This window comes from Harpia harpyja, chromosome 13 (genome assembly GCF_026419915.1).
Source record: "Harpia harpyja isolate bHarHar1 chromosome 13, bHarHar1 primary haplotype, whole genome shotgun sequence".
NCBI lineage: Eukaryota > Metazoa > Chordata > Aves > Accipitriformes > Accipitridae > Harpia > Harpia harpyja.
Window position 1 is genome coordinate 12,366,792 of NC_068952.1, and position 25,685 is coordinate 12,392,476.

Genomic DNA, 25,685 nt, shown 5'->3' on the forward strand with positions numbered 1-25,685 from the left:
CTGTACTGGACATCTTTTAACCTGTAATTTTTTAGCTGGTCTGTTTTGATTTTTGCATGTACTGTACAGATTTACATGGTCTGGAAAACCACTGTCCTCTGGCTGTGTAAGTACAGCATAAATACCAAGGTGTCAGAATTTGGGCCCTAATTTATAAAAGCTTTTCAGGTGGGACTTTATTGACTTTACACACATGCTTAGGTTTCACACGTCCTTGAGCGGTGTCACCAGTCTGTGTGCTTTCCTTAACCAAGGCCGTAGCTCTGCGACCCTCTGGTGCAGCTCGACTCCCCTTCAATTTGGTGGGGGTTTGGCCAATGACACTGGGATGTTTCTGTGCATTTTTGCACTGCGGGAAGAGGCAGGGTGAGGAGCCGTGGGCTCGCAGAGGTCGCTCCCGCTGCCCGTGGCTGGGACCACCAGCATGGCCCCGTCCCCTGACACGAGATGCTCTGTGAGGTGCAGGGGCCTGCTCCCTCACTGCCCACGGCCCCATGGAATCGCCAGTCTCTCAGGCGGTCTCCAGGCCAGTTTTCACTCCTTTTCATCTCACTGATCCCTTACTAAACACAGCTCTCTTTACTGATGTCTTACTAAATGGAATCACTTCTCAGGATTTCCAAAATCCACAGGCATCCCTTGCAGCTTTCAGTGCCCGGAACCCCTTCTTGCAATGTGCTTATTTCCTAGATGAAGCGCTACCCTCTGACACTGCCTGTCTTTCACCTTCCCAACAGCACAGCTCTCCCTCCTCCTCGTCCTCTTCGCTTCCCCCATGCCCTTCCAGCTCCCGCGCCGACCCCTCCTCCTTCTTCGTCCTTCCAAACCCTGTGAAACCTGTGTGACTTCCGTGACTGAAGCCCCTTGGACAGCTGTAGCTATTACTGAAGGCCCTGGCGATAAATAAATCAAACAGCTCCATTTACTGTGCCGTTATTTATCAGTGCAGATTTAATCTATAGAGGTAAGTCCCTGCGGGGGTGGGGGGGGGGGAGTCGACGCCGGGCCGGGGCCGGGGCCGGGGCCGGGGCCGGGGCCGGGGCCGGGCGGACGCCCCGGCGGAGCGCGCCGCCTCTGGGCCAAGTGGCTTTAGCGTAGTCGCTATGGCAACAGCGGCTGCCGGCGGGGGAGCGGCGGGCGCGCCTCCGCCCGCCAGAAGCCGGCGGCAGCGGGCGGCCGGCGGCGGCTCCGCTCAACTTCGGCGAAGGGGCGGTGTTGAGGCGGCGTTGCCCCGGCGCGGCGCGGCCGCTCGCTCGCCTCAGCGTCGTCGGCGGGACGGGAGCGGGTGGCCGCGGTAAGGAGGAGGGGACGCCGCTGCCGGCGGCGGGCGGGGTGTTGTGGCCGTGGGGCGCCCGGCGGGACGGAGGTGGTGCCAAGCGGAGGGGGCCGCTGCGTTTCCCGGCCCTTGCCGCGAGGAGCCCGGGGTCGGGGTTTCCCCGGAGGGCGGCCCTCCGGGCAGTTTCGGCGTTTGCCGCCGGTGTGGTTATCGCTGCCCGGCCCGAGAGGCTCCCGTGAGGGAGCGGCGGCCGCGTGCTGCCCGCCCTCCGCCGGGGCAGCGCCGTCAGAGCCGACGGCCGCCCGGGGCCCCGGGGCCGTGAGGCGCGGAGCTGGGGTGGGCGACGCTGGGAGGTGGAGGCGCAGGGCGAAGGGAGTGAAACAGCGACCCTGCTTTAACGACTTCAGAAAGCCCGAATTCCGTGAATTACGTTCATTTCTTCCACGTATCGGCTCAGCTGCAGATTAGGAAACCCCACAAAGCTCTCAAGTTTTGGAGGGATTTTTAAACAGGTACCGAAGTCTGCCCAAGTCGAGAGGTGTCACCTTTTGACGCGTATCTTGTAGAGGTATTGGACCAAGCCCTGACAGCTCAAAAGCACTGCTGTAAGCCCAGCTGTTATCCCTCGTCACCAGGGCTAATCCATACCCTAGTGTGGGTTTAAGCTTGCTATGCCAGTTTAGAGGGCTTGACTCCAAGCCACGTCCTCTTTCTGGTACCCTCTTCGCTCACTCTGGGTCCATCTGTCCGCACAAGCAGCGGGAGCGCTGCTGCCAAAGGTGAGGTGGGATGGGTGGGCAGGGAAGGGGGACGGGGTGCTCCGACAGCTCTCCCAGGCTAGGCTCGGACACGGCACCACGGGGCTGCCTGCATGGATAAACACTGGGTGACTGGTTATGTAAAGAACAGGCAGCCAAGGAGGAAAGCATGGTTTATGCTGCCTCGTGCTTATGCCACTCTTGTTTAAGATCTCTCAGATGAGACACTTGCCCTACTAAGTGACTTCAGTGTGGAAGTCCAACGTGTAGTAACCCCAGCGTGGTACCACTAAGGTCAGTCAGATAGCTTTGGAGTTATGGCAGTGTAACTGAGAATAGACTACACTGTACACCTCTTAATGCTAACACATTAATTAAAATCTGTCTCAAGACAGCGCTCCTCACTGCTTGTATGGCTGCTCTCTGTGGATGGGCCGTACGTGGGTCATACAGCTATTGCAAAAAGAAAAACATGAGCTTTCCCAGAGCTGTGCCGGTTGCTCCCTATGCTGTATGTGATCTCTACAAAGAGAGGCTTAAGTTTTCAAACTGTAAACTTAGCATTCTTCTTTTGGGTGCTTATTTTAAAACAATATGTATTTTTAAGTAAGTCCTGTCACAAGGACCAAACTTTAACACTGGTCCTAGTATTCTCCCGAACAGGGAAAACTCCCACATAGGCTAATAGTTCTGCAGAACAGAGTGAGACTTTGGGGATCTCCAGTAAATATACTTTCCGATAGATACTGTAACCAGGGTTCAGTACTGAATAGAAATGTACGGGCATCTGTTAAAATGCATTCTCACCTTATGATGCAATGAGTTACTCCAGCTTTCACAGAAGAATCAGTCCTCAATCTGGATGAAGAATGCACATCTCACCCACCCATTTTCACAGCACTTAAGTCTGGTCTACGCCACAATATATGAATAAAAAACCCAAACTTCAGTGGACCTGACAACAGGTGATATATGCTTTTGGGTCTGAGTTTCAAGCTCTTACTTTATATAATTCTATAGATATAAGTATCTTCAGTGAATTACAGTATTGGAAACTCCAGTTTGTGACATTACTGCCCCTTTAATAATGTTGTGTAGTCACAATGACAGTAGAATAGAGAAAGATGAGCTGGGGATCTCTCTGAGTTTTAATTTTGAAAGCCTTTTGTGTTGGAGCCTTCCATCAGATGCTATTGCTGCTTTATTGCAGTAATGCTTTTTTTTGTGGTTTGAGTAGTTTTTAATAACAGGAAAGCTATGTGTCTGTGTTACCTTCTGAAGTCTCATTTACATGGCTGAATGAATGGTGAAGAATACTTTAGGTCCCTCTGTCCTGACTGGAAACCTGGCTTTGTAGTCTGCAGAGATCAAAGTAAGATACAGAATTGAAGGTGTGTTTGTTCCACCACAGCAAGATCTGAGCAAAATATAGGAGTTTTAATAACAAGTTAGGCAAACAGAGAAAATCAGTGTGTTTTAACTTCCTGGCTTCAGTAGGTTTAGGTAACAGTCCAGTATAAGTTGTGTATGATAGAGTATTTTTATAGTTGCTATTAGAAAACATTGTTTAAAGAGTGAGTGGGAATTTGGCATGAAAATAGTCCTGTTTCTCAGCAGATGGAACTCATTTGCTCTGATAAGTAGACAAACTGTAAAATGCTACTCTGCTTCATAAGCAGATTTGAGTAACACCCACCCTTTTGCTTCTGCAGATAACACAAAGATTATCTTCTGTAGAGAGTCCCAGCCATTAGTAGAGCTCTAGGCTATTGGGCCCTTCCTTCACTTTTTCTTTAAGATCTGTAGACTGGATTTTCATCTGGAGTTAATCAACACAGCTCTTTTATTTATTTCAGCGAGGCAAATCTGTTTTATATTAGTGCAGCTCTACTGTAGATTGTGAAGCTGTACCACGGTAGCTGATCTTTCTCATTCATACCTGAGCTTAGAGCCCGGTTCATGCTGGTTTACCCCTCTTGCAATCAAAGTGCAGATGTAAAATGCATCAGATAGACATGTTTTCTAAAAGATTGAAGCTCTAAGAATGTATTACAAACTACACAAATGCTGGGGAGCCAAGAGCAGTATTTTTCATGTGTTCTCAATTTTAAAGAGTTTCTTTACAAAAAATCTTTGGAGGGCTACTAGCTGTAGAAAATGTGACATACCCCTGTATACCATAACCATTGTGGTATTTTCAGAAAGCCACTCAAGCTTTCCTTTGGTAGCAGTGGTATCACTTTTGTATCTCTTTTGTCTTGCAGCACCTTGTGATACGCTCCGACTATCCTTCTGTTATGCTACCTAGCGGTGATTTTTACAGTCATGCACATTCGCAAATAGCTTAAGTGACTTGTAACTCTCTGTGGCAATTACACCAGACAAAGAGCCAGCCCATTTCTATAATGCTGAGAATGCAAGATCTGCCGGAGAAAAACTCATACAGAAATTAGACTGTATGCTGAACGGCATTATGCTTCTCACATGTTTTTGAGAGTGCTTGTCATTGAGAAGCAGACCTGGGCAGCAGCAGGAGCTGTCAGCCTGCAGCAGGCTGGTTGCACCGTGTGCACAGCCCTGCTAGAGGCAGATAGGCATTACCTGGCACGCAAGGGCCTGCTGGGTGCCACAGTGCCCTGTCATGGTTAGCTCCCCCTTAGACACCGCTGTAAGGCCCTTTTTGCTGTCCTGAAACACCTGCAGCTGTGAAGACTTAACAATAAATAATGTTTCATTTAAAGTGTTGGCTTGATCCCCTGCACTTCTGTTCCTCAAAACTCCTTGCTACTTCTAACAGGGTCATGTCCCTGGATATATTTTAACGACTTTTAATTATTTTTTTTTGTCCAGAAATAGCATGTGTCCATCACAACAAGAAAATCTTCTAGGCTCCTAAAGCGAAACACAAGTTCTCTGCTGTGGTCTATAAGCAGACCCCTGAGTGTCCCCAAGAGTTCCCTCTCTTTATTGTGCAGGTCAGAACGAGGAATGCTGCTGTATTAATATCATGGTATTTGCATTGCTTTTAAGTTTCTTGATTGAAAAGCTCTATCTACTGCTTTTTCAGCATTAATTGCCTCATAGCAACTTTGGGAGATAGATGTCTGAGGTTATGATTTCCACTGAGATTACAATCACATGGCAAGTAGCTGTAAACACCATAGACTTCCAGTCACTAAACAAGAAGGGAGATTCCAGACAGATAGGAAGCAGGGTTCTTTGGGCCCTGGTAAGGTAAAAGTCTCTGTATGGAGAGGATAATGGTAAGTAACTGCAGAAAAGCAGCGTAGAACAGAGAACAGGGATTCTTTTACAAAGCTATGATGGACTATATAAATAAAATTGAGAAGGTGTTGGCAGCAGTTTCTTAATTAGAACTTGCTAAGATTCTTTGTTGGAACAAAATTAAGATATCTTTATCACAGGAGAAATAGAATTTGGGGTTCATTTATGATGCTGTTGCTACTTAATGCTACTGCATGCAGGTATAGCTAGCAGCATAGCCATGACTACAAATTCTGCCTAAGCAGCTGGTTAAATGTTGTATCAGTTAGCATGTACAGACTTCAGAGATTGGTGTAGCCAAACCAGCTTTAATTTACCTATGAGTTGCAGTCCAGGGAGATACTAGATACCCTTTGCTACCGGAAGGACACTGGACTTTTCTGGATAATGTAAGCCAAACTTTACTAAAGAAGCAAACTAAAAAAAAAAAAAAAAGTTTAATATGCTCTGCAGTTTCACATCATCTGTTTTCCCTGTGACTGCATGTCTTTTAAAAAGTACAATTATGAGCACAATTTGGGAATGGAGCTTGTCCTACTTCTTTTAGAAATAATTTTCCTTGTTTGTTCCCCTCTGATCTGGCATGGGTGGAAAAAGGTTGAGTGGGTATCTTGCATGAACAAATTCTGTCTCTGTGCTCTCTGACCATAGTAGTAAGGAACTACCACTCACAAGAAGGGAGGGAAGGCATTTCCCAGCTCCTCAGCCCAGTTTGTTGGTATGCTTTGCCTGGATAACAGTGGATTTCCTGGGACTCTATCTATAGCCAGCTGAGTGACAACATTTCCATTGACGTCACTGGACTTTGGATTAGGCTCCTACTTGTCCAACCCCTTAAGATTTTTCTCCATCTGCTCTGACACAGCTACCATACCCCTAGGACTACTGAGAGTCACTAAGGATTGTCAGTAGTACTCCTGGACTGACAGACTGTGAAGGCAAAGGCAAGCCACAGGAGACTTACCCAACTGAGGATGTACCTTTATAAAGGGTCCAACTGTATTCTATCCCCCCCCCAATACACATTTCCCACATTCTGCCGACTCCTTTCCTGTCCTGGAGGGTGTTGGAAGCTGGGAACCAGGAAAAGGATCAATGGAAAGGGGATTTTTATATTCTCAGAAGTTCATCTTCTACAAGGCAAACAAGTCCTGCTGATTGACTCATGGTTTACCAGAAAGCAGCCCTGCTGTAACAAGTCTTAGCAAGTGGTGATCTAGTCTGCAAGAGACTGAAGGAGACTGGTATCTGTTGGGTTATATGAACAGCCTCCACCTGGTCAAAGAACAGCCAGAGAGCAAGCTGTGGAAATATATTCCCTTTGTTAGTAAAAGAGCTGGGAAAGGCTGAAATCCTGTTTTAGGAAGGTGAAAAAACAAATAAGGCATATGAAGTTTGATATTTCTGATGATTCTTTGGTGCATTCATTGGAGCAAGAAGAGGAAATCACATGGGGAAATATGGGAGAATGTAAAAAACCAAAAGATGAGGTGAAATTGTACAGAACAAGCCATGAGAAGAGAATGGAGAAAGCTATAAAGTACGTGAGGAGAAAAATGCAGGAATTGCTGACAATGTGGAGAACAAAAATGAGATCTGGAGAGAGGCAAAAAGCTTCTTTAGAACTAAAGCTAACAGGAAACTTTTATATGAAAAAGTCTCAGAGGGACTTAATAGCAATCACTAAAAATTGAAGAAACCTCTCAGAGGCTCTGTGAGAGAGAAAGTGAGGTATTCCAGACCTTAACATAGTGTTGTGGTTTAACCCCAGCTGGCAACTAAGTACCAGGCAGCTGCTCACTCACTTCTCTCACAGTGGGATGGGGGAGAGAATCGGAAGGGTTAAAGCGAGAAAACTCGTTGGCTGAGATAAAGACAGTTTAATAGGTAAAGCAAAAGCCGTGTGCACAAGCAAAGCAAAACAAGGAATTCATTTACCACTTCCCATCGGCAGGCAGGTGTTCAGCCATCTCCAGGAAAGCAGGGCTCCATCATGCATAGCAGTTACTTCAGAATACAAACACCATCACTCCAAACATCCCCCCCCTTCCTTCTTCCCCCAGCTTTATATACTGATCATGACATCATATGGTATGGAATATCCCTTTGGTCAGCTGGGGTCAGCTGTCCCAGCTGTGTCTCCTCCCAACTTCTTGTGCACCCCCAGCCTGCTTGCTGGTAGGATGGGGTGGGAAGCAGAAAAGGCCTTGGCTCTATGCAAGTACTGCTCAGCAATAACGAAAACATCTCAGCATTATCAACACTGTTTTCAGCACAAATCAAAAATATATCCCCATACTAGCTACTATGAAGAAAATTAACTCTATCCCAGCCAAACCCAGCACACATAGATAAGGTAAATGTATGCTTAAAACTTTGTGAGGTGGTTGGTCAGACTTGCAATCAACAGTGTGAGGGGAAGGTTTGTCTTCTAGACAAAGGTCTAGGGTCAATGAGGCAAAAGTCTTGAAACCCATATCTGCTTCTGGAGTGAAACTTACATAAACCACTCTGAAATTTTGCTTGAATAACACCAGAGTAGTTCATCAACTGGATTATGTCAGCTCCCAGGATAGCCTCTTACAAGGAATCAGAAAATAGACTAATTGTACAACATAAAGATCTGTATTCAGATGGGGCAATATCTCTTTCTTTTAATAATTTTAACATGAATGCTTGCAAAGTGTAACTTTGTCCTTTTTCCCAATAAGAAGGTCCAGCTGAAACTTTTGCCTTCCTTTAGTTGGCCACATCCTGCTGACAGTCCTTTGAGTCTTTCTTAACAGGAAAGCCATTTTGAGTCATTTAATGATTAGCCTGCATGTGAACTTTAAATTAAAAACAGCAGCTACAATTAATGGAGCCCACAGTATCTTCTGCAGGCTGCAAAGACCAGTAGTGGGAAGAGTAGTGGCTTGTCAAGCCTGCTAAATAGAGATGGCCAGTTTCCAGCTCTCAAAAGGAGGAGATGATGGATGAGAGATGGGGAAGGAAACAATCTCATACAAACAAGACTCCCTTAGGAACAGCTAGCACAAGCTGCTGGTGTGCGTGAAATGCTTGCATGGGATTTTCCTTCATTTGAGAACAGGCCATTTCAACTGCAGGCGAGGTGCTTTTCTTAGTTTATACTCTTCTTTTGTGGAAGCAAATTTTTCAAGTAATGTATGGTAGACAAGTGGAAGCCCCATTCAGAGTCAGTGGTATTCATGTTCTCATATCAAAAGCAAATCTGCCTGTTACCAGTGCTTTATGAAAGCTCTGGAACAGGGCAAAGCTCAGGTTCAGCAGGCCTTGCTCAGACAAGGTATCCAAAATATTTTTCTAATTGATGGTCCTCCACAATACTAGCAGTAGGTAAAATGGTTCTCCTCATGCAGAGCTACTTGCTTTGAGAGAGACCTGTGAGAGAAAAACATACAGGCAATAAGAACAGCCCAGGACCATGTGAAAGCCAGGGCAGGTCAAATTAGAGCCCAGGTCTCCTTGCTCTCTTTCCCAGTTCTGACCACTAAATTCCCCTCTTGCTCTCTTCTAATGAAACAGCTGGTGAGCTAGGAATAGCTGGAAGGACATTCCTCAACTTCACAGTTACACTGCTTTATACTGATTTACCCCTAATGCCACTGAAGTCAGCAGAGTTAAACCGACATGAGACCAGGTCATAGCCAGAATAAGCGCAAAATAAGCTAACCCTTTGCTAGTAAAATACAGAAGGGCATGCTCACCTTCATCAGATGAAGGCGCAAATGGAAATGATAATGATACTTTAATTGGTCAGGTACCTGTAAAAGCTTATGAAATATTGCTCGTCACATAAGCTGAAAAGAAACAGGAGACTTTTAAATAATTTACAACAGTTTGTGATCTGTTATGCTGCTCACTTTTGCTAGCAGGGCTCACCTATGCAATACATAAGGGGTGATAAGACCAAATAAAAGGTCTTAAGTTTTAAGGATCTTCATCCTTAATAATGTGTAATGGTGAGTGGAGGCCACCATGTAGCAAGATCCAGGTACATGTTAGGATGGTGGGATTATGGCATTGAAGCTGTCAGCACGTCAATTCCAGCCTGAGTTCATTCACGTGTCTTTGGCAAGTAAGTCAGCGGCAGGCAGCCAGAGTGCTGTGTGGTGATTTGAGAGCTGTTAGCTGGAGTCACCCTAGTCATGAAAGCAAATGAAAGGACCTGCTGCTCCTCCTCCTACAGAGCACAGAAATGAGATAGGAGCAGGATTACTTCCAGCAGCTGCTGACTATGGCTGCTATCATAAGGATAATCATAGCTGATACTCCAGGGCGAAAACAGTCACTACAGTTCTCTCTCACGTATAAGCATTGTAAACTAGCAAAGTTGTTAATGTTTATACAGTCTCAGAAGAGTACCTGAGGCCTTACACACCTAGGTAGCTAGGTCTGTGGAAGTTTTCAGCCCTTTTATGTCTTTGTTCTGAAGAAACTGGTATTGCTGGGAGAGGTAGGGTATAGGACTAGAGAAACTAGTCCTTTGATGCAGCTTGTCAAACTTCCTGATTCTAGAAAAGCCTAAGCATTAGACCCTGAAATCATTTCAAACTTGGGACACTGTACAGACTATCCAGGTTTTTGGAGCATGTTCATTTAATGGTGTGACATATTTACATAATATGAACATTTCTGAAAGAGAACAAGGCTACATTGCAGCAAGTGATAAAGGCATGAAAGCAACTGAAGCATCCTTCTCACCTGGTGCAAAGAGTGATGGTTTTCCAGGCACTGAAGGCAGAATCCTATTGACCATTGCTCTTCTAGGGAGTCTGGGAGCTCGTGGCTCTCAGTTCTAGAGGGAGTACTGGGTAGTTATGAGCTTCTGGTGATTTGCATTGTCACTAAAAGCTCTAGGCCCTAATATGACAGCTTAAATCAAAAGCATATTTTTCTCCCTTTTATGTCTCTCTTCATGTCTGTGTCTCAATAGTGAGGATTTGCTCAGGCCCTGCAGAATCAGGCTCTTTAGTCCATCGCCCTCACGTTAACTTTTGACGCCATGTCCTGATTGGGCTGCTGCCAAGAGTAGCCTTTTGGTAATCGTAGCTGCAACTATTATTTGTGCTACCCCTTCTCCCTGGGGGCTAATGGAAGGGAGCAACAAGGCACGTAAGTGCGCTGTGTGAAGAAACAGATGCTGTTTTGCTCCTGTTCAGGTCCCTTGTGCCTGCTTTGGATTCCATTGTGTTTAAATACAAATACAATAGTTAATAACTTTGTTCCATGCATTGTTCTCTTGAAGTGACTACATGAGGGATTGGCTGGGTGAGGAGTTAATCCTTCTTTTGCTGAGTTGATTGGTGCAGTTTGTTCTGCCTTCTAAGTGCTGGGTAACTCCCAGCAGCAGAAACCTCTCACTTAGAAGTAATAACAGTTTAAACCTCGGTATGCTGCTAGTTGCCTCTCAACCCAGCCTCAGTTCCCTTGGCACTGGCGGTAGCGCCTAAGGTGTGCTTTTCCAGCATAGTTAATAGTTGGACTTCAGCTTGTACAAGATGGTGTAGCCTCCCCTGCATGCAACAACACAATTACCAAATAACAGTTAAAGCTCTGCCTGGCCTTGTAACTAATGGAGCTATTGCTTCTGCCAGTACTACCTAAGTATGGGTGAGCTCTACCACCTACGTTACAGCAGCAGCAAACCAACCCAGGTGCAGTGGGTTTGTGTGGCAAGGTTTTGGTAGTGGGGAGGCTACAGGGGTGGCTTCTGTGAGAAGCTGCTAGAAGCTTCCCCTATGTCCAACAGAGCCAATGCCAGCCAGCTCCAAGTCGGAACCGCTGCTGGCCAAGGCCAAGCCCATCAGCAATGGTGGTAGCACCTCTGGGATAACAGATTTAAGAAGGGCGGGGGAGAAACAACCTGCGCAACACCAGAAGCAGTCAGAAGAGAGGATTGGGAATATGTGAGAGAAGGAACTCTGCAGACCCCAAGGTCAGTGAAGGAGGGGGAGGAGGTGCTCTAGGTGCTGGAGCAGAGATTCCCCTGCAGCCCATGGTGAAGACCATGGTGAGGCAGGCTGTCCCCCTGCGGTCCATGGAGGTCCACTGTGGAGCAGATATCCACCTGCAGCCCATGGAGGTTAATGGTGGAGCAGATACCCACCTGCAGCCCGTGGAGGACCCCATGCCAGAGCAGGTGGATGCCCCCAAAGGAGGCTGTGACCCTGTAGGCAGCCCACGCTGGAGCAGGCTCCTGGCAGGACCTGCAGACTTGTGGACAGAGGAGCCCATGCTGGAGCAGGTTTGCTGGCAAGACTTGTGACCCCATGGGGGACCCACGCTGGAGCAGTCTTTGCCTGAAGGACTGCACCCCGTGGAAGATGCCCACGCTGGAGCAGTTTGTGAAGAACTGCAGCCTGTGGGAAGGACTCACATTAGAGAAGTTCATGGAGGACTGTCTCTGGTGGGAGGGACCCCACGTTGGAGCAGGGGAAGAATGTGAGGAGTCCTCCCTGAGGAGGAAGGAGTGGCAGAAACAATGTGGGATGAACTGACCGCGACTCCCATTTCCCATCCCCCTGTGCTGCTCTGGGGGAGGAGGTAGAGAAAATCAGGAGTGAAGTTGAGCCAGGAAGAAGGGAAAGGTGGGGAGAAGGTGTTTTAAGATTTGGTTTTATTTCTCATTTTCCTATTCTGATTTGATTGGTAATAAACTAATTTATCCAAGTCAAGTCTGTTTTGCCCATGACGGTAATTGGCGAGTGATTGCTCCCTGTCCTTATCTTGACCCATGAGCCTTTTGTTATATTTTCTCTCCCCTATCCAGCTGAGGAGGGGAGTGATAGAGCAGCTTTGGTGGCCACCTGGGGTCCAGCCAGGGTCAACCCACCACAGCAGGTCACCTATCCAGCCTTCATCCCTAAGGATCTCCTGCTAGCTAGAATGTGGCTCCCAGCAATAGTTTGACTCCGTGTGTTGAGTTTTTGCACGAAGGATTGCTGCAAGGTTGTGCCCTCCCATGAGTGTTCAGACAGGCAAGACCTAGCTCCAGCTCTTCTGTGTGGGCAGAATGCTTCCCCAGCCTAACCTGGAGGAGCAAGGTATCTTTATAACTTGACTTCAGATATAAGAACTGTGACTGTCATTTTAATTACGTGGTGACTGGAAGTTCAAGGGAAACTGTGCCTCTTCACCCTTTGTCTCGCCCTCTGCCCAAGTTGGCTGCTATGGGTGAGATTTCTCAAGGTGCTCAGCACCGATCAGTTCTAAGTGGCTAATCCAGTAGCACTTTCAGGTGAACAACAAACTTGAGGGGTGTGCGGGGGAGAATGTTCTCGGCTGAGGTGTGTTGATGATGGCACTGTTCTTTTTCTCTCCCTCCCTACCCTCAACCCACTCCCAGTAAAGACACACAGAGCACTATGTCACTGGCTTCCTGGTTCAGGTGGAATGAGCCCCCAAACCGCATTTCCCAGAGGAACCCAACAGAAATGGTGGTTGAGACGCTAATGATGGAGCTGAACTGGCAGACCAAGCAGGCAGAGAAGCAGCAGCGAGAGCGGGAGAATGAGTATCGCAAGATCAAGACTGGGGTGGACTACGGCTGGCTGGTCAGCTATCCAAAGCAGAGCTATGATATCAGCCCAGGAGAACGGCTGCAGCTGGAGGATATGTGTACCAAAATACATCCTTCCTACTGTGGGCCTGTCATACTCAGGTACAGTAAAAGATGTGATGATACAGAACTTTCCTTTCTCCCTCTTCTCTTTATGATATGTGAGGAGCGAGTGAGAGCTATTCAGACCAACAGAACCAAAACTTGGCATCCTTTATCATAAGTCGTGCTGGGACAGTGTCTTTGTGGAAGAAGGGAAATCGAATGTTTTAAGTCAGTTTAACATAGTATCACTTCCTGCAAAAAGTTACTAAATGCCATTTCCCTCTGAGACTGGCCTGAGTACTTTATGCTGCTCAGTAGCCAGAAAAACTTTATCTTGCCTGATGAGCAGTTACCATTTCAGTATTGTGATGGGTTTTGCTTCAGTCTTTAGAATCTTAAAATAATTGAGGTTTACAGGGACCTCTGGAGGTATGTGCTTGAATCTCCTACTCGGAGTGGGGCCAACTTCAAAGTTCGATCAGTTTGCTCAGGGCCTTGTCCTGTCCATTGTTGAGTGTCTCTGAGGGAGGAGATGCCACAGCCTCTGAACAACCTGCTTTGGTGTTTATCCACTCCCATTGGAGCCTTCCTTCCTTGATTCAAGCTGTCCAGCAGGTCTATTGAGGCACTTGTCCCCAGTGTCCAGACTAGCCAAAAGGTGCTACTGTGTTTTTCAGCCTGTGAGTCAGGTATTCCCAAAGAAAGGAGGGATTGCTTGCTTCTCCCTCCCTTGCCCTCCCTCCACACCCTTGACATGGAGTAGGATGCACGTGGGGTGTGCAGCTGGCTTTAACAGCTAGGTGGTGCTTCTGCCTTCTGCAGTGTACATGTAGACACAGCCTCTTAGACTTGCTGTTGAGCCTTTCAAGTGCTAGACATAGGATTGCTGCTTGCCAGCTGAATAGCCTTCTGTGAAAATGCCCTCCGAAATAGATCTAAGCCTGCTGTAGCATCCAGACTGGAAGGGAGGGAGGCGACTCTTCCTTTTGAGGGGGCTGTTCTAAGTTACTTGCGCTTAGTACAGTGCAAGTGAGGAGTAGTGACTCTGAAGTTCACCTTAGCCAAAGCAAAGCTGAGAAATGGGCCTTTATAATCCACTTCCCCTGTTGTGACATGTTGTTCAATCGGGATTAGAAAAAAGACAGTGCTGGTAGGCCATATGCAATGGAGTTCTCAGCACTCTGCAGTCCCTCACTGCATATGCTGGCACCTGTTTTCCCTTGAATAAATGAATCTACAGCTCCTGAACTACAACTGTAAGAGGGCTGGAATAGCTGGTCCTCTGTCTTACAGTGGGGGTAGCCAGGAAAGGATGCCAAAGCTACCTCTCTAGCCCTCATCTTCCCTGGGGCTGAACCTTGGAAGCAAGCTGGCATAGGGCTTTGGCTCTTGCAAAGGTTGCCATGGTGGCAGAATCAGAGATTTGGGATCATTCAGTGGCCAAGTTCTCTCCAGTGAAAGTTTGCTGGGAACAGCACCTGCCTTGTATTTGTATAACTTCAAGCTATGCTGTAAACAAGCCGCTACAAACCCCTTGGGGTTCAGAGTTATCTTCACCATCCCCAGGGCCACTGAGCAAGGCCTGGCTGGCAAACAGGTTATTTCCATGAGAATAGGCTTCAGTCGCTGGAGTTGGGAGGCCCCAAGGCTCATAATCTCCTTCAGAAAAGAGTATTAAGCTGAGCCATATACATCTTGCTGCTTTTTTTTTTTTTTTTTTAACTGAGACAAATCATGCAAGATGCATGATTTCAGCACAGCGTGTAGTGGTTGTTTGCTGTTGTTCAGGATTCAGCATACTGCTGACAGTAGATAAACATACTCAGCAACATTGGTGGGTTCTATGTGGGCATAATGGAAAAGGATAAAACCATCCTCTTAAAAATCCTCTTATAAATTGCTATTATAGGCTATCACAAATTGTATTACAGTATAATTCAAGAAGTGGCATGTTTTTGTTTGTTCCATACTGTGGAGTTTGCATGGCTAGCAGAGCCACATTAAAAAAATGAGGCTTGCATAACCTTTGTTGGTTCAATTCCATAATTGAGAAGGGAATGTCATAGCCTCAAAAATGGCAGAACTGGATTGGGTCAAAGGTCTGTTTGATCTGATGTGCAATCTGTATGTGAGAGAGTGGCCAGTAGCATCAGTGTAAGGAAAAGAGAAAAGAACAAGGCAATCGAATACAACAGTATGAACAATTACAGTATCGTGTATATAGCCAAAACCAGCACAAGCCTCCAACTTACTGTGCCTTGTAATCTGGGAGACTTTTGGAGCCAGAAGTGGTCCTTCTGTCCATAATTGCCCTATGTGGCTTTTTCTTCCAGTATCTTGTTTAGGTTGTGGGGTTTTGCTTTTCTTTTTTGAACACATGTAAACTTCAGCATTTGTGCCATCCTGTGGCAGAGTTCCGCATCTGAACTACAACTCTGCTGTAGAAAACTGTATTTTGCTTGTCTTAAACTAATATGTAGTAGTTTTATGTGATAATCCCTTTGTCTTGTGCTGGAAATGTAACAGTTGACCCCTCTTCTCTTCTACCTTCTACCTGAGAGCCCTGTGGTTCAGAAATCTTCGTTGCCGATGTGGAAACAATGAAAAAGAATGGGGCTTGCCATGCTAGGAGCTGAAAATGTACAGAAGAAAGAAGGAGCGTGCAATCTAACTAAAAGACAGCCCAAACTGGCTAAATTCTCCTCTCAGAAAGTAAGATAACATGGAGATTTTAATAACTTCCCCAAAATTGCACAAGATTAGTATAATAGGAATTCAACTGAAATCTTCACATTTCCAGTGAATTACTTTAATCACAAGATCATTGCATTGCTGATGTTTCCTCTTGAATACTCTGGACTTTCTGTTATGCAGCAACTTCTAGAAAAATCTTCCACCAAAAAAAATGTATGAGCTTGCATTTGGAAATTCAAATGCAGAACATGTACCTTACTGAAGGCCTTGGTTCTGTCTGAAATATTAAGCTTGATCCTTCCCCTTCCATCTTAGACATTTGAAGAGCTGAAGTCCTTTTTGATGTATTGGACAAGCATGTTAATACTTAAATAACACAAGTAGCATGCATCTTGCAAGACTGCAGAGTTTGTTTTGGTTGTGTCATGCAAGGTCTCCTTCTTTGTGAGATTCTGAGCTCAGAGTCAAAGCCAGAACAAAACATTTTTGTATGAGTTGTCAGAGATGTCACTTTATTCTCCAAAGGTCTAAATGATTATCCAAATTGTCCTTTTCTGTGGCTACAGTCACATCTACTGAGAGGCTGAGTTTCTACAGATTTGTTTCTTTAGATGTGGAGGAGGCTGGAAAGGAGCACTTCTCAAATGGGAGGTTTTTTTTCAGATCCAGTTTGCCTGTTTTGTATTTTGGGTCAATAGAAACTTTTCTTTGAGTCTCTTGAAATTCTGTAAGGATTCAAGGTACACTGCAAATACCATCAGATATCTGGAGACTCTGATTCACCTCATACAAAGCAAGCTATTGCATTCAGGTGTAATTTAGCTTTAGGTTACTGGGTTGGAGATCGCTGACTACATTTGAAATTAAACCCTGGAGCCATTTGAAGGAAGTGACAGTGATTTTGGTGAGGCCCTTAGTACCTAACTGCCATGGATAAACTGTACGAGTAGACTAGTAGCTTGCTAATACAGAATGCTAGATTTTTGCCATCTTTACTCAGAGCTTTAGCTCTAATCAGAGCTAGTTGTGGTCTGTTTCACTTCTTTGAAACAGTGGGTTTCTGTCCTCCTCTGCCCAGAGAGAAACAAACAAAACCCCCTAATATGGAAATGTAAATCTGCATTTTGGTGATCTTAGATGTTATTAATACCACAGGCTAAGGACTATAATTTTCTAAGGATTGTGTATAGCTCAAGTGGACTTCCTAGTATGCTTGAATGTAAAAGACAAATGACTAAAATCAGAAATGGGTTTATTTACAATTATGAGCTTAAGTTTGAGGTGATGTGACATGAATGTTGCAGTTAAGCGTGAATGCCATAGTCCTCTGGGAGTCAAATAGCCTTCTGTAGCAAAGCTGGTCATAGCTTTACAACCAGAATTCCTGCTCAAAATATAGATTCAGGAGTCAGCAGCTAATTATTAGCACTAAGCACCCCACGTTTTCTTCGAATGACTAAATCTGCTTAGAGCTCCCAGTTCAGACAGGCACTCAGGAATACACTGAACTATAAGCATATTAAGTCCACGGACTTCCATTGGATTTAACAGGTCTTTAAAGTTCAGGCTGTACTTAGGAAACCTACTGAACTGGGGACCTACAGAATAACATAGGCAGGTGACAGCACTTTAAAAAAAGCAGTGCCAGTATGAGCCAAGTGCAGCCAGATTCTTCAAATCTAATGCCCATATAAGGAAATAGAAGGGTCACAATTTAAAGAACAAATTTGTTTGAACTGTGATTAAAACACAGCCTGGACTGGGGGATGTGCTCATCCTTATGTATGCATATACATGCTCCCCAGGCTTCTGTGCTGGTTCAAGGTGAGTTTTGTTGACAGTCACGTCTAAGACTGCGTGACTTGCATAATATATTACAGGTTAGCTACCAGCAGTATCATAACTTGTTTCACAAATAAGATAGATAGGTATACTTTTCCAGTGAGTAAGGAAACCCTACTGAGGGATTTCTAGATATGGTTGTGCAGTTGCCTAGTTTGAAACTATTCCATGCAAAAGTGTAAGGGTGTTAACCTGTGCTAGAAGATAGGTGCGCCTCGTGCAATTTTGTGTGCTTAACTGCACCAAGCAGCTTTGTGTGGAGTTTGTTTCCCAGGATAGAAGCCCATATTCCTTGATTCCAGTGGTTTTACTGTTTTATATGTTGCTTGTTTTGTGCAGACAGCAGACTGCTGGATCATCCAGCAGTCAACTGGCTTCCACTGTAACTGGGGAAGATGGCTTCAATTATGCGTAGGTGGCTGCAGCAAACATCATCTATTTTCTGACACACAGACTGGTTTAGCTAGACCACAGCCCCTGATAACCTGTCCATCCTTTCTGCTGAGAAATATTTGTGTCATGCACACCTCTTGGACTTCATACGTGGGCTGTCCCTTACACAAACGTGCTGGTACTGAAGTTAGGTGGGCATTAATAAAGGGGTAAAGTTAGCTCATCCTATCAGGGAGAGGAAAGGGCCCCCTTTCCCTTCTCCATCTGAATAAGAGTGGCTTTTCTTTGGGTCACTGGCAGACAGTCTGTTGGATTGCTTTCTCTTTGTTTCTTAGACCTGCTCAAATCCATATGAAGTAGTTTTTGTGTTGGTCCTGAAAACTCAGAGGTGAATCTTAACAGCAAAAGCAGAGTTCACAAAATAACTCTTGCTGCCCTAGCTAAGGAGAGTGCAAACAGGCAGATAGCCATGAAGGTGGAAAGTTACACTGATTTTAGAAAACTATTTCAGCTAGATTCGTTGGGAGTGTTAGAGGCATCAGCATTAGAGCTCTGTGTTCAGGAAGTAAATCTGCTGTCGTACCACCCATTTTCTCTCTTGTTCCCAGAGCCAGTCACTGGTCCAGTAATAGCCTGACACATGCTGCTACCTGCTCTGGAGCCACAATTCAGCAGTATGACACACAGCCTCTAAAACCAGAGGCAGTGATGAGGCCTTTTTGGGTGCACAATTGCCAATACAAAAGAAGAGGATGTCCTGATAGATATATATAATATGACAGCATCTCTCTTTAAAATACACATGGAGATAAAATAATGGAATGACTCATTCCATTCACCTCTGCAATAGAAGTCCCTTGAAGGTGCCTTCCGTGGTATAATAATGATGTTGCAAAGACTTGGGTTTCAATGGACTCATTTGTCTATTATTCTGACTAGGATAAAGGGAAAAGTGTATTTATTGTGAAAACTTGTATTTTTTGCTCTTTGGTAACGCAACTGAAGTGCCGCCTCGGAAGGCAGAAAGGATGTTTGCAATGTACAGCAAATCTCTGTTACTGCTGTTATGTGCTAACCCTCAGCAAGACCTAGTCACTTGCTCTTACAGGCTCTGCACAATTTGGTTTAGCATCATTGTGTAAGTACTTATGTACCAGCGTGAACTACAGTGCCTCAGAGGCTTTTTGCACCCAAATGTTCAAAGTTTACAGGTTTTTTGGTGGGGGGTGTGAAGGGAGATTAGGAATTCATCCAAAGCAACTGAAATGCTTAAGGAACATCTTGGTGACTTTGGTAGGTTTTGCCTCAAACTCCTTTGGCTTGACCGTGAAAGGGACTGGTGCTTCTGCTCATACTGAGTTCCCTCAGCATGCAATATTGGTGTCTCCACAGCTGTACATGTAGCTGCCAATACTTGCTGTGAAAGAAGCACACTGAAATATCTGGGATACAGCATGATGTTAAGATATATGTCCAATACCAGGCCTCCACAGTAAGAGTCAAAAGGCATAAATGTACAAAGAGTCTTCTTGTTTTATCTCTGGTTTTCTTTCTGTCCTTATTATCTTGGGTACCCTTTGGTACACCATTAAGCAGTGCAATTCCATACTGCACTAAACTCCTTGTTACATTCCCAGGGCTTATAAAAAAAAAAAAACCAAGAGGCAAGATCTTTTCTATCAGCTTCTGCTGTATTAATTAGGCTTATTTAAATGCAGTCCTACTGTTTTCCATCCTCATTCAGTTCTGTTGGAGAAAAATATTAAAATGCTTACAGACCTTATACACTTTAGCTTCCATTAAGTACAAATACCTGGATTTTAGTGAAGTTCTAGTTTAGCTCTGTGTCTGCTTGTAGATATAATTTTTATGTTAAGAACTGAATATTTATTAGAGGAGTAGCCATATTACCATCTGTCATAAATGCATACTACTATGGAACAACTACAATATCTCTGTGTGTGAGCCTTGGGAGCGGATCCCACACTCTCCAGGCTGGGAACCAAATCACCCAACAAGGTGTCAGGAATGGTATGTTCTCTTCTTGGCCCAGCCAGTGAGCCACTCAGTGACTTCAAGAAAACTATCCTGCTCTGCATCTCATCTTCCTCACCTGCGAAATAAACAGTGGTAATTCTTCCCTGGTATTAAACTAGCTTAATAAACATCAAAAAAGCATTTTGAGCTCTTTGTTGAGAAAGCACTGGATTAATTCACAGTTGTCTACTTAGATACAGCATCATGCTGCCAATGAAGGTATTATCAGCTGAGCCAGTCCCATTATCCTACAGAAATCCAGAGGAAGATGAAATACCACTTCCATGAAATTTAAATATTGAGAGCCTAGCAAACATACAACAAAAAAGAGTTTTACAGGATTTTTGGTTGTCTAGTAGCCATTGGGTAATGCTATGGGAAACAAGAATTGGAAACAGAGAAAGTCTAGTGAGACTTTCTCTGGTTTATCATCAGCTTCTGGTAAGCAGCAGTTCAGGGACTATTTGAGCAAGGATTTGCATTTGGACAATAACGTTTAATCAGCAGTGATGGGGACGTTTTCTACAAACTTGTCTCATAATTTTGTTTCTTAAGCTATTGATAGCACTGAGTTCTGATTTAATAGGTGTTGTGTGAAAAGAGCACTTCCTTCTGTTCCAAACTTGCCACCTTCTAGTTTTGTTTGGTGCTCCCTATTATTTCTTGTGCTTATGAGAAATGGTGATTCATTGCTTCCTTACATTCTCTGGCTTGCTTGTGATTTGAGACCTTGAGCATATCTTTATGGCCCCTCTGTGTTGTTCTCTTCAGTCCAGGGAGTCCCATTATGTAGGAGAGGCCAAGTTCCAAGCCTAGCACAGTGACTTGGCAGCAATCCGTAATTTGATGTTTTTAATCAAAACTGTGCCTTGACTGTGCTTTCAGATTCCGGCAACTCATTGCTGAATATGAACCAGAAGTGCAGGAAGTATCCCGGCTCTTCCGCTCTGTCCTGCAGGAAGCTGCTGAGAAGATCAAAGAGGAGGAAGAGGCCAAGAAGCTTGCCAGGCAATGGAACACAAAGAACAAAACCAGCCTCTCCTTAACAACATTTAAATCTCGGTCCAGGATTTCCCCATTCATCAGTGACATCAAGACCATCTCTGAGGATGTGGAGCGGGGCACCCAGCCCACGAGGAGGGTTTGGAGCATGCCAGAATTTCGGAATGCCAAGGATTACTGACTCTATACTAAATAAGGTTTTTAGATGGTGATCTTTCAAAATCCCAGTTAACCCTTTTTTAGCTCTACTGTTTCTTCTTTGTTCCAGCTCTCTCTTCCTGCCTGTCTCCCTCTTGGAAGCTGTGTCCATACTAACTGCTGCTGATGCCTGTGGTGTGTAACACAATTTATTACCAAACATGCTAGCCTTTCCTTTAATTTAGTAGCTATTCAGTAACCTTAAGGGCAAGGCTCACTTACTATCTCATTCTTATTACTGGTTTCTTGTGGAAAATGAACTAGTTTTGTGATGTCTGTCTTCCCCCCCACCCACCCCCCAGCCTGGATGTAGTTATCTATGAAAGCTTTTGGCCCAAGCTAGTGAGAGCTGCTGGCTGGACCAATCTTGCTGAAAGCGACAGCCACTTACATGAGTAAGGCTTACAGGATCAGGCCTGTGAGTTAAAGCTCATATCTGATTTGGAACTGAACTTCCTTTTCCAACTAATAACCTTCCTCAGTGCTACAAGAAACTTCACAGGTAACCTCAGCACTGCTCTTGATCAGCTTTTTGCTGACAATTCACAATCTAACCTGAGTAGAAACAGACCCAAGTTTTTTGAGAAGAAAGACCAATGTTATTCCACAGCAACCAGTTTACGCATGCTCAGGTTTCTTGAGTATCTTCTCTTTTGTGCAGGCAGAACCCCCTGAACCTTGCACCTGCAGAGTATATAGAAATATAACAACCTGCTGCGTAGATATACAGGCGCATGCATCAGTGCTGTGGCAAATGCTCTTCTTGGTCCTCAGTGCTCTGTGTTGCTGAGGTAAGTGGTCCACCCCACATCCCAGTAATAAGTCAGTGGGCTGAAATTAATGTTTTTGGCTAAGCCTGAAAGAGTACTAAGGGATAGTATCAATGTACAGAGAAGGGTGAAGGGAATCACCATTCATCTGCAGGGCTCTTTGTACAGCTGCAATAGTTGAGATCATTTTAACAAGCTGCTGCTGTGAGTGACTGAAGGGCTTCGGCAGATGAAGGTTTGTTCTCTCAGTCTTCTCTCATGAGTGCTCAGAAGAGAGCTGTCCATATCACAGGCTGTTGGCCAGTGAGTTGATACTATTACAAAAGAATCTTTGGTGCAAACTGAGTAGCTTGTAGGACAGCATGGTTCTGCTGAGACCTTGAAGAAACAGGAAAATGCCACTGAGGAAAAGCTACTAGGGCTCTAACTCAGCATCAGTAGGGAGAGCTCTCAACAGCAAAGGAAATAGAATGGCACACTGTGAAAGTCATGGGTCCTGTAGAGAAGCCAAGGGCGAGGATGCTTTGTAGTGACCAATGGGAGATGGGTAAGGAAGAGAGGGATTTCCCTGTATGACTGGCTTTTGGGGAATCATGCCAGTGGCGTATAGCCTCCTGGAGGACCCTGTAGCTTTGTTGTTTCTTTTGTCTGTTTCCAAGTCTTTTCCCTGGGGATCTTTGCAGCAACATGTGGGTACTACAGCCAAGATAAAACCCTTTGAGGCTGTGCCACCTCCAGGAAGAATTCCAGTACATGTAATCTATCCTAGAGTAGAAATGTGCAGTTTCTTCCAGAGATGGGGGAGGGCAGCATAAAACAAAGATCAAGATCAAACCCTTAAGAGCTCTCTAAAACCGTGGGATTCTGGCTCTTCCTTTCTCCGCTCTCAGCTATCTAAGATTGAAGACAAGGCTTTCTTACTAGCACCAAGCTGTAGTTTCCAAGTCCCTTGGTAAACAGTGCTGCCAGCAGCCCTCCTAGGGACAGAAAGCAGAAGCTCACTTTTAATCAAAAACTCAGGGCTTCCAGATACAGCATCCAGTTTGGGATGGGCTATTTCAACTCTAGGTCAATGAGGGAGAGTTTAAAGCCTTCTGACAATCAGCTTGGTGTTTTTCAGCTGTATGTCCTTGTGAAGTAATGTGATTGTGTATATGAAGTAAAAACAAAGGCTTTACACACTTAGCATAGCCTTAGCTGTCTAGAAGATGTGGGATCTCTAGCAAAGGGTTCAGCACAATTGGCAGAACAATTCTTGTTCGGAAAAAAGCTAAGCATATTTTTTTAATATATTTACAAACCACTGTATGGTAACTGAAGGCTGACATGAGTTCACTAATTTCATGCTACAGCTCTGTTATTTTATTTGCACTCACGTTCTATCTGACACCTTCAGTATTGACTGTATTGATGCAATATTTGATGGACTGCTGGGAGAGATGGGACATTCAGACACACTGACATAAAGCTCTTCTTTGTTACAGTACAGTGTATGTAATATGCTCACTCTTTCTTAAGGAGAATCAGGAGTAACTAACTTCCCTACACCAATGTACAAAGCCAAGGAAATCACCTTAAGGGGTGTTTGCACTGTCACAGCAGCCTGTGATCATACTGTGTCCTTCATTAACAACCTCCAGCTAGCAGATACCATTCTTGTTTAACAGCCAGCAAAGGGAGACAAATCTGACCTTTGGTCAAAGCCATGTATGTTATAGAGGCCAGGCTGTGGCAGTGCCTGCAACAGCTGTTTTGCCTCAACTTACCTATCATTTCTCCACAATAAAATGTAACCCAAACTTTTCAACAGTATCATTCTCCCTGTACCTCTTCTGCAAGTTACACTGCGCTCACAGTAGTATCTGATGATAAAGGGGTATTCAGATACCAAGCTATGAGGTTTCTGTTCTTACTACATGCTATCTAGTACTCTTAAAGGTATAGAAGTAGTACCACATTCGCCTGTAGCCAGCTGCTTGGAGACTGACTGTGACCTTCTGCATTGTGTATGCACCAGCAGGTACTGAAGCAGAGCTGGGGAGGTGGTTAAGATGCATGTCTGCTGCACTGTGCTTGTGGTGTTCATTTTTCTTAGGAATGCTGTAGACCGAACCATAAAAGATCCTTTGGTCACAGCATGCAGCAACAACTACCCACTCATGCTTGCCTTGTCCTAATTCCACGTTTTGTGTGGCTAAATTAGCATTTTAGTTCAAATCAGGAGCATGCAACTCCTGATTGTCCCTACCTACTGTGCTATGGTCCATGGCACTGGGCAGGCATACTGGGCAAACTAGATTGCTTTTGGATGAAGCTAACCCAAATGATCAATTGCAGCTGGCTTACAGATCATAAAGTTGAACTAATGCTGGTCTGAAGTAAACCCTCATGAAACCTGTGTAGTGTGAACATCAGGTCCTCACCTACAACTGTCTGACTCCACAGCTCTGCTCCTCCTGGGCTGCCGTATTTGCTAGTGTAAAAAAAAAAAAAAAAAAACCAACCAAACCAAAAAACCCCAAACCACCCACATTTCTACACAGCCCTGATAAGACTCTCTGATCTGTTCTTAGCCCGTCCCAAGAGCTAGTCCAGTGTCTTAATTCTTCAAGAAGAATAAACAGTGAAATAGGAGCACAACATAATTAACAAACAAGTGAACTGAATGATTCTAAATCCTCAATCACTCTCTCAAAACTGAGCAAGGATTTTGGTATAAGCCCAGAGCATCACAGTTGCCCCACTGCTGATAGTGTTATGCTGGCCAAAGGACATCATTACACCCAGGAAAAAGCAGTCCTAGACTTACTATACATTCTAAAAAGTAATGGCAACACCTTGATAGCAGCTCAGCTGCACTGCTCAGCTTCAAGGGGCTAACACTCAGAGTCACTACTCACCTGACAGAGACTATGCAGCCCGGCTTCTATGCCTTCTGCAGATGAGCCTGGCCCACAGGCTGTGGTAGTCGGCAAAGGTGTGCAGGAGGTGAGGTTCCTCACCCATATCAGCATATAGTTCAGACAGCTATCACACCATGAGGAACTGGAGTAATCTTTGCAGGAAATACTTGTCTGCTGAGATTGCACTGTTTATACATTTCATCACGGAACCTCAGAGAATTAAAGCAAAGCTGTGAAATATAAAACAATTTTTTGTACTTGTTGTCTGTAATTAAAGATGTCCTGAAATATAATCTGTCCACATCTAGCCAAACACAACAGCTGTTTCACTGCCCTACCGTGCACTGTGTATGTATCAAAGGAGGAAGGCAGGAATGGTAAAGGCACTTGATCTAAACAAAAAAAGCCATCCTCTCTCTACAGGCTACAAACGCAGCCACCTACGTTCTATCTTGATACCTCTACAAACAGATCCCAAGATTTAAAATGATAAATAACCAGGATTAAACTACTAGAAAGGTCTGAAATTCTCTGAAGCTAAGTGGTTTACAGATACAACCTTGAATTGAAGTCTTCATCAACGTGTTTCCAAGCACGTCTCACATTAACCAGTATTGCCACGAAATGAGAAGATATAAGTGACAAAATGGATGTTTTGTCTCCAGATACTTGAGTCACTCCTGTTGATTCTGTACCTGATCCTGGGTACTAGAACATCTTAATATTAGCAGATGGCCCCAGATGGCTCAGGGCTCCCTGTGCTAAGCACTGTACATGTAAAGCACGCATATGTTAAACAAAAGGAAGTAATTTTTACCCCATACGAAGTATTACTGAAGCATGGAATGCATCGCTCAGCAGATTCTGGAGATCAGGTGAGTGGTTCCAAAAGGGGACTAC

At 44.8% G+C, this 25,685-nt stretch overlaps 1 protein-coding gene across 2 annotated transcripts; it reads left to right on the forward strand.

The window, feature by feature from the left end:
- Positions 1-1,149: 1,149 nt before the first annotated feature.
- Positions 1,150-24,549, forward strand: RD3 (RD3 regulator of GUCY2D). 2 transcript variants are annotated; one of them, XM_052806876.1, is made up of 3 exons: positions 1,150-1,294; positions 12,689-13,003; positions 20,798-24,549. In XM_052806876.1, exons 2-3 carry the CDS (start codon positions 12,708-12,710, stop codon positions 21,093-21,095), a joined length of 594 nt encoding a protein of 197 aa, XP_052662836.1. In that variant the 5' UTR covers positions 1,150-1,294; positions 12,689-12,707; the 3' UTR covers positions 21,096-24,549. The 2 variants fall into 2 exon arrangements, with proteins under 2 accessions (XP_052662836.1, XP_052662837.1); XM_052806877.1 differs by lacking the exon at positions 1,150-1,294 and adding an exon at positions 1,941-2,055.
- The last annotated feature ends 1,136 nt before the right edge of the window (positions 24,550-25,685 follow it).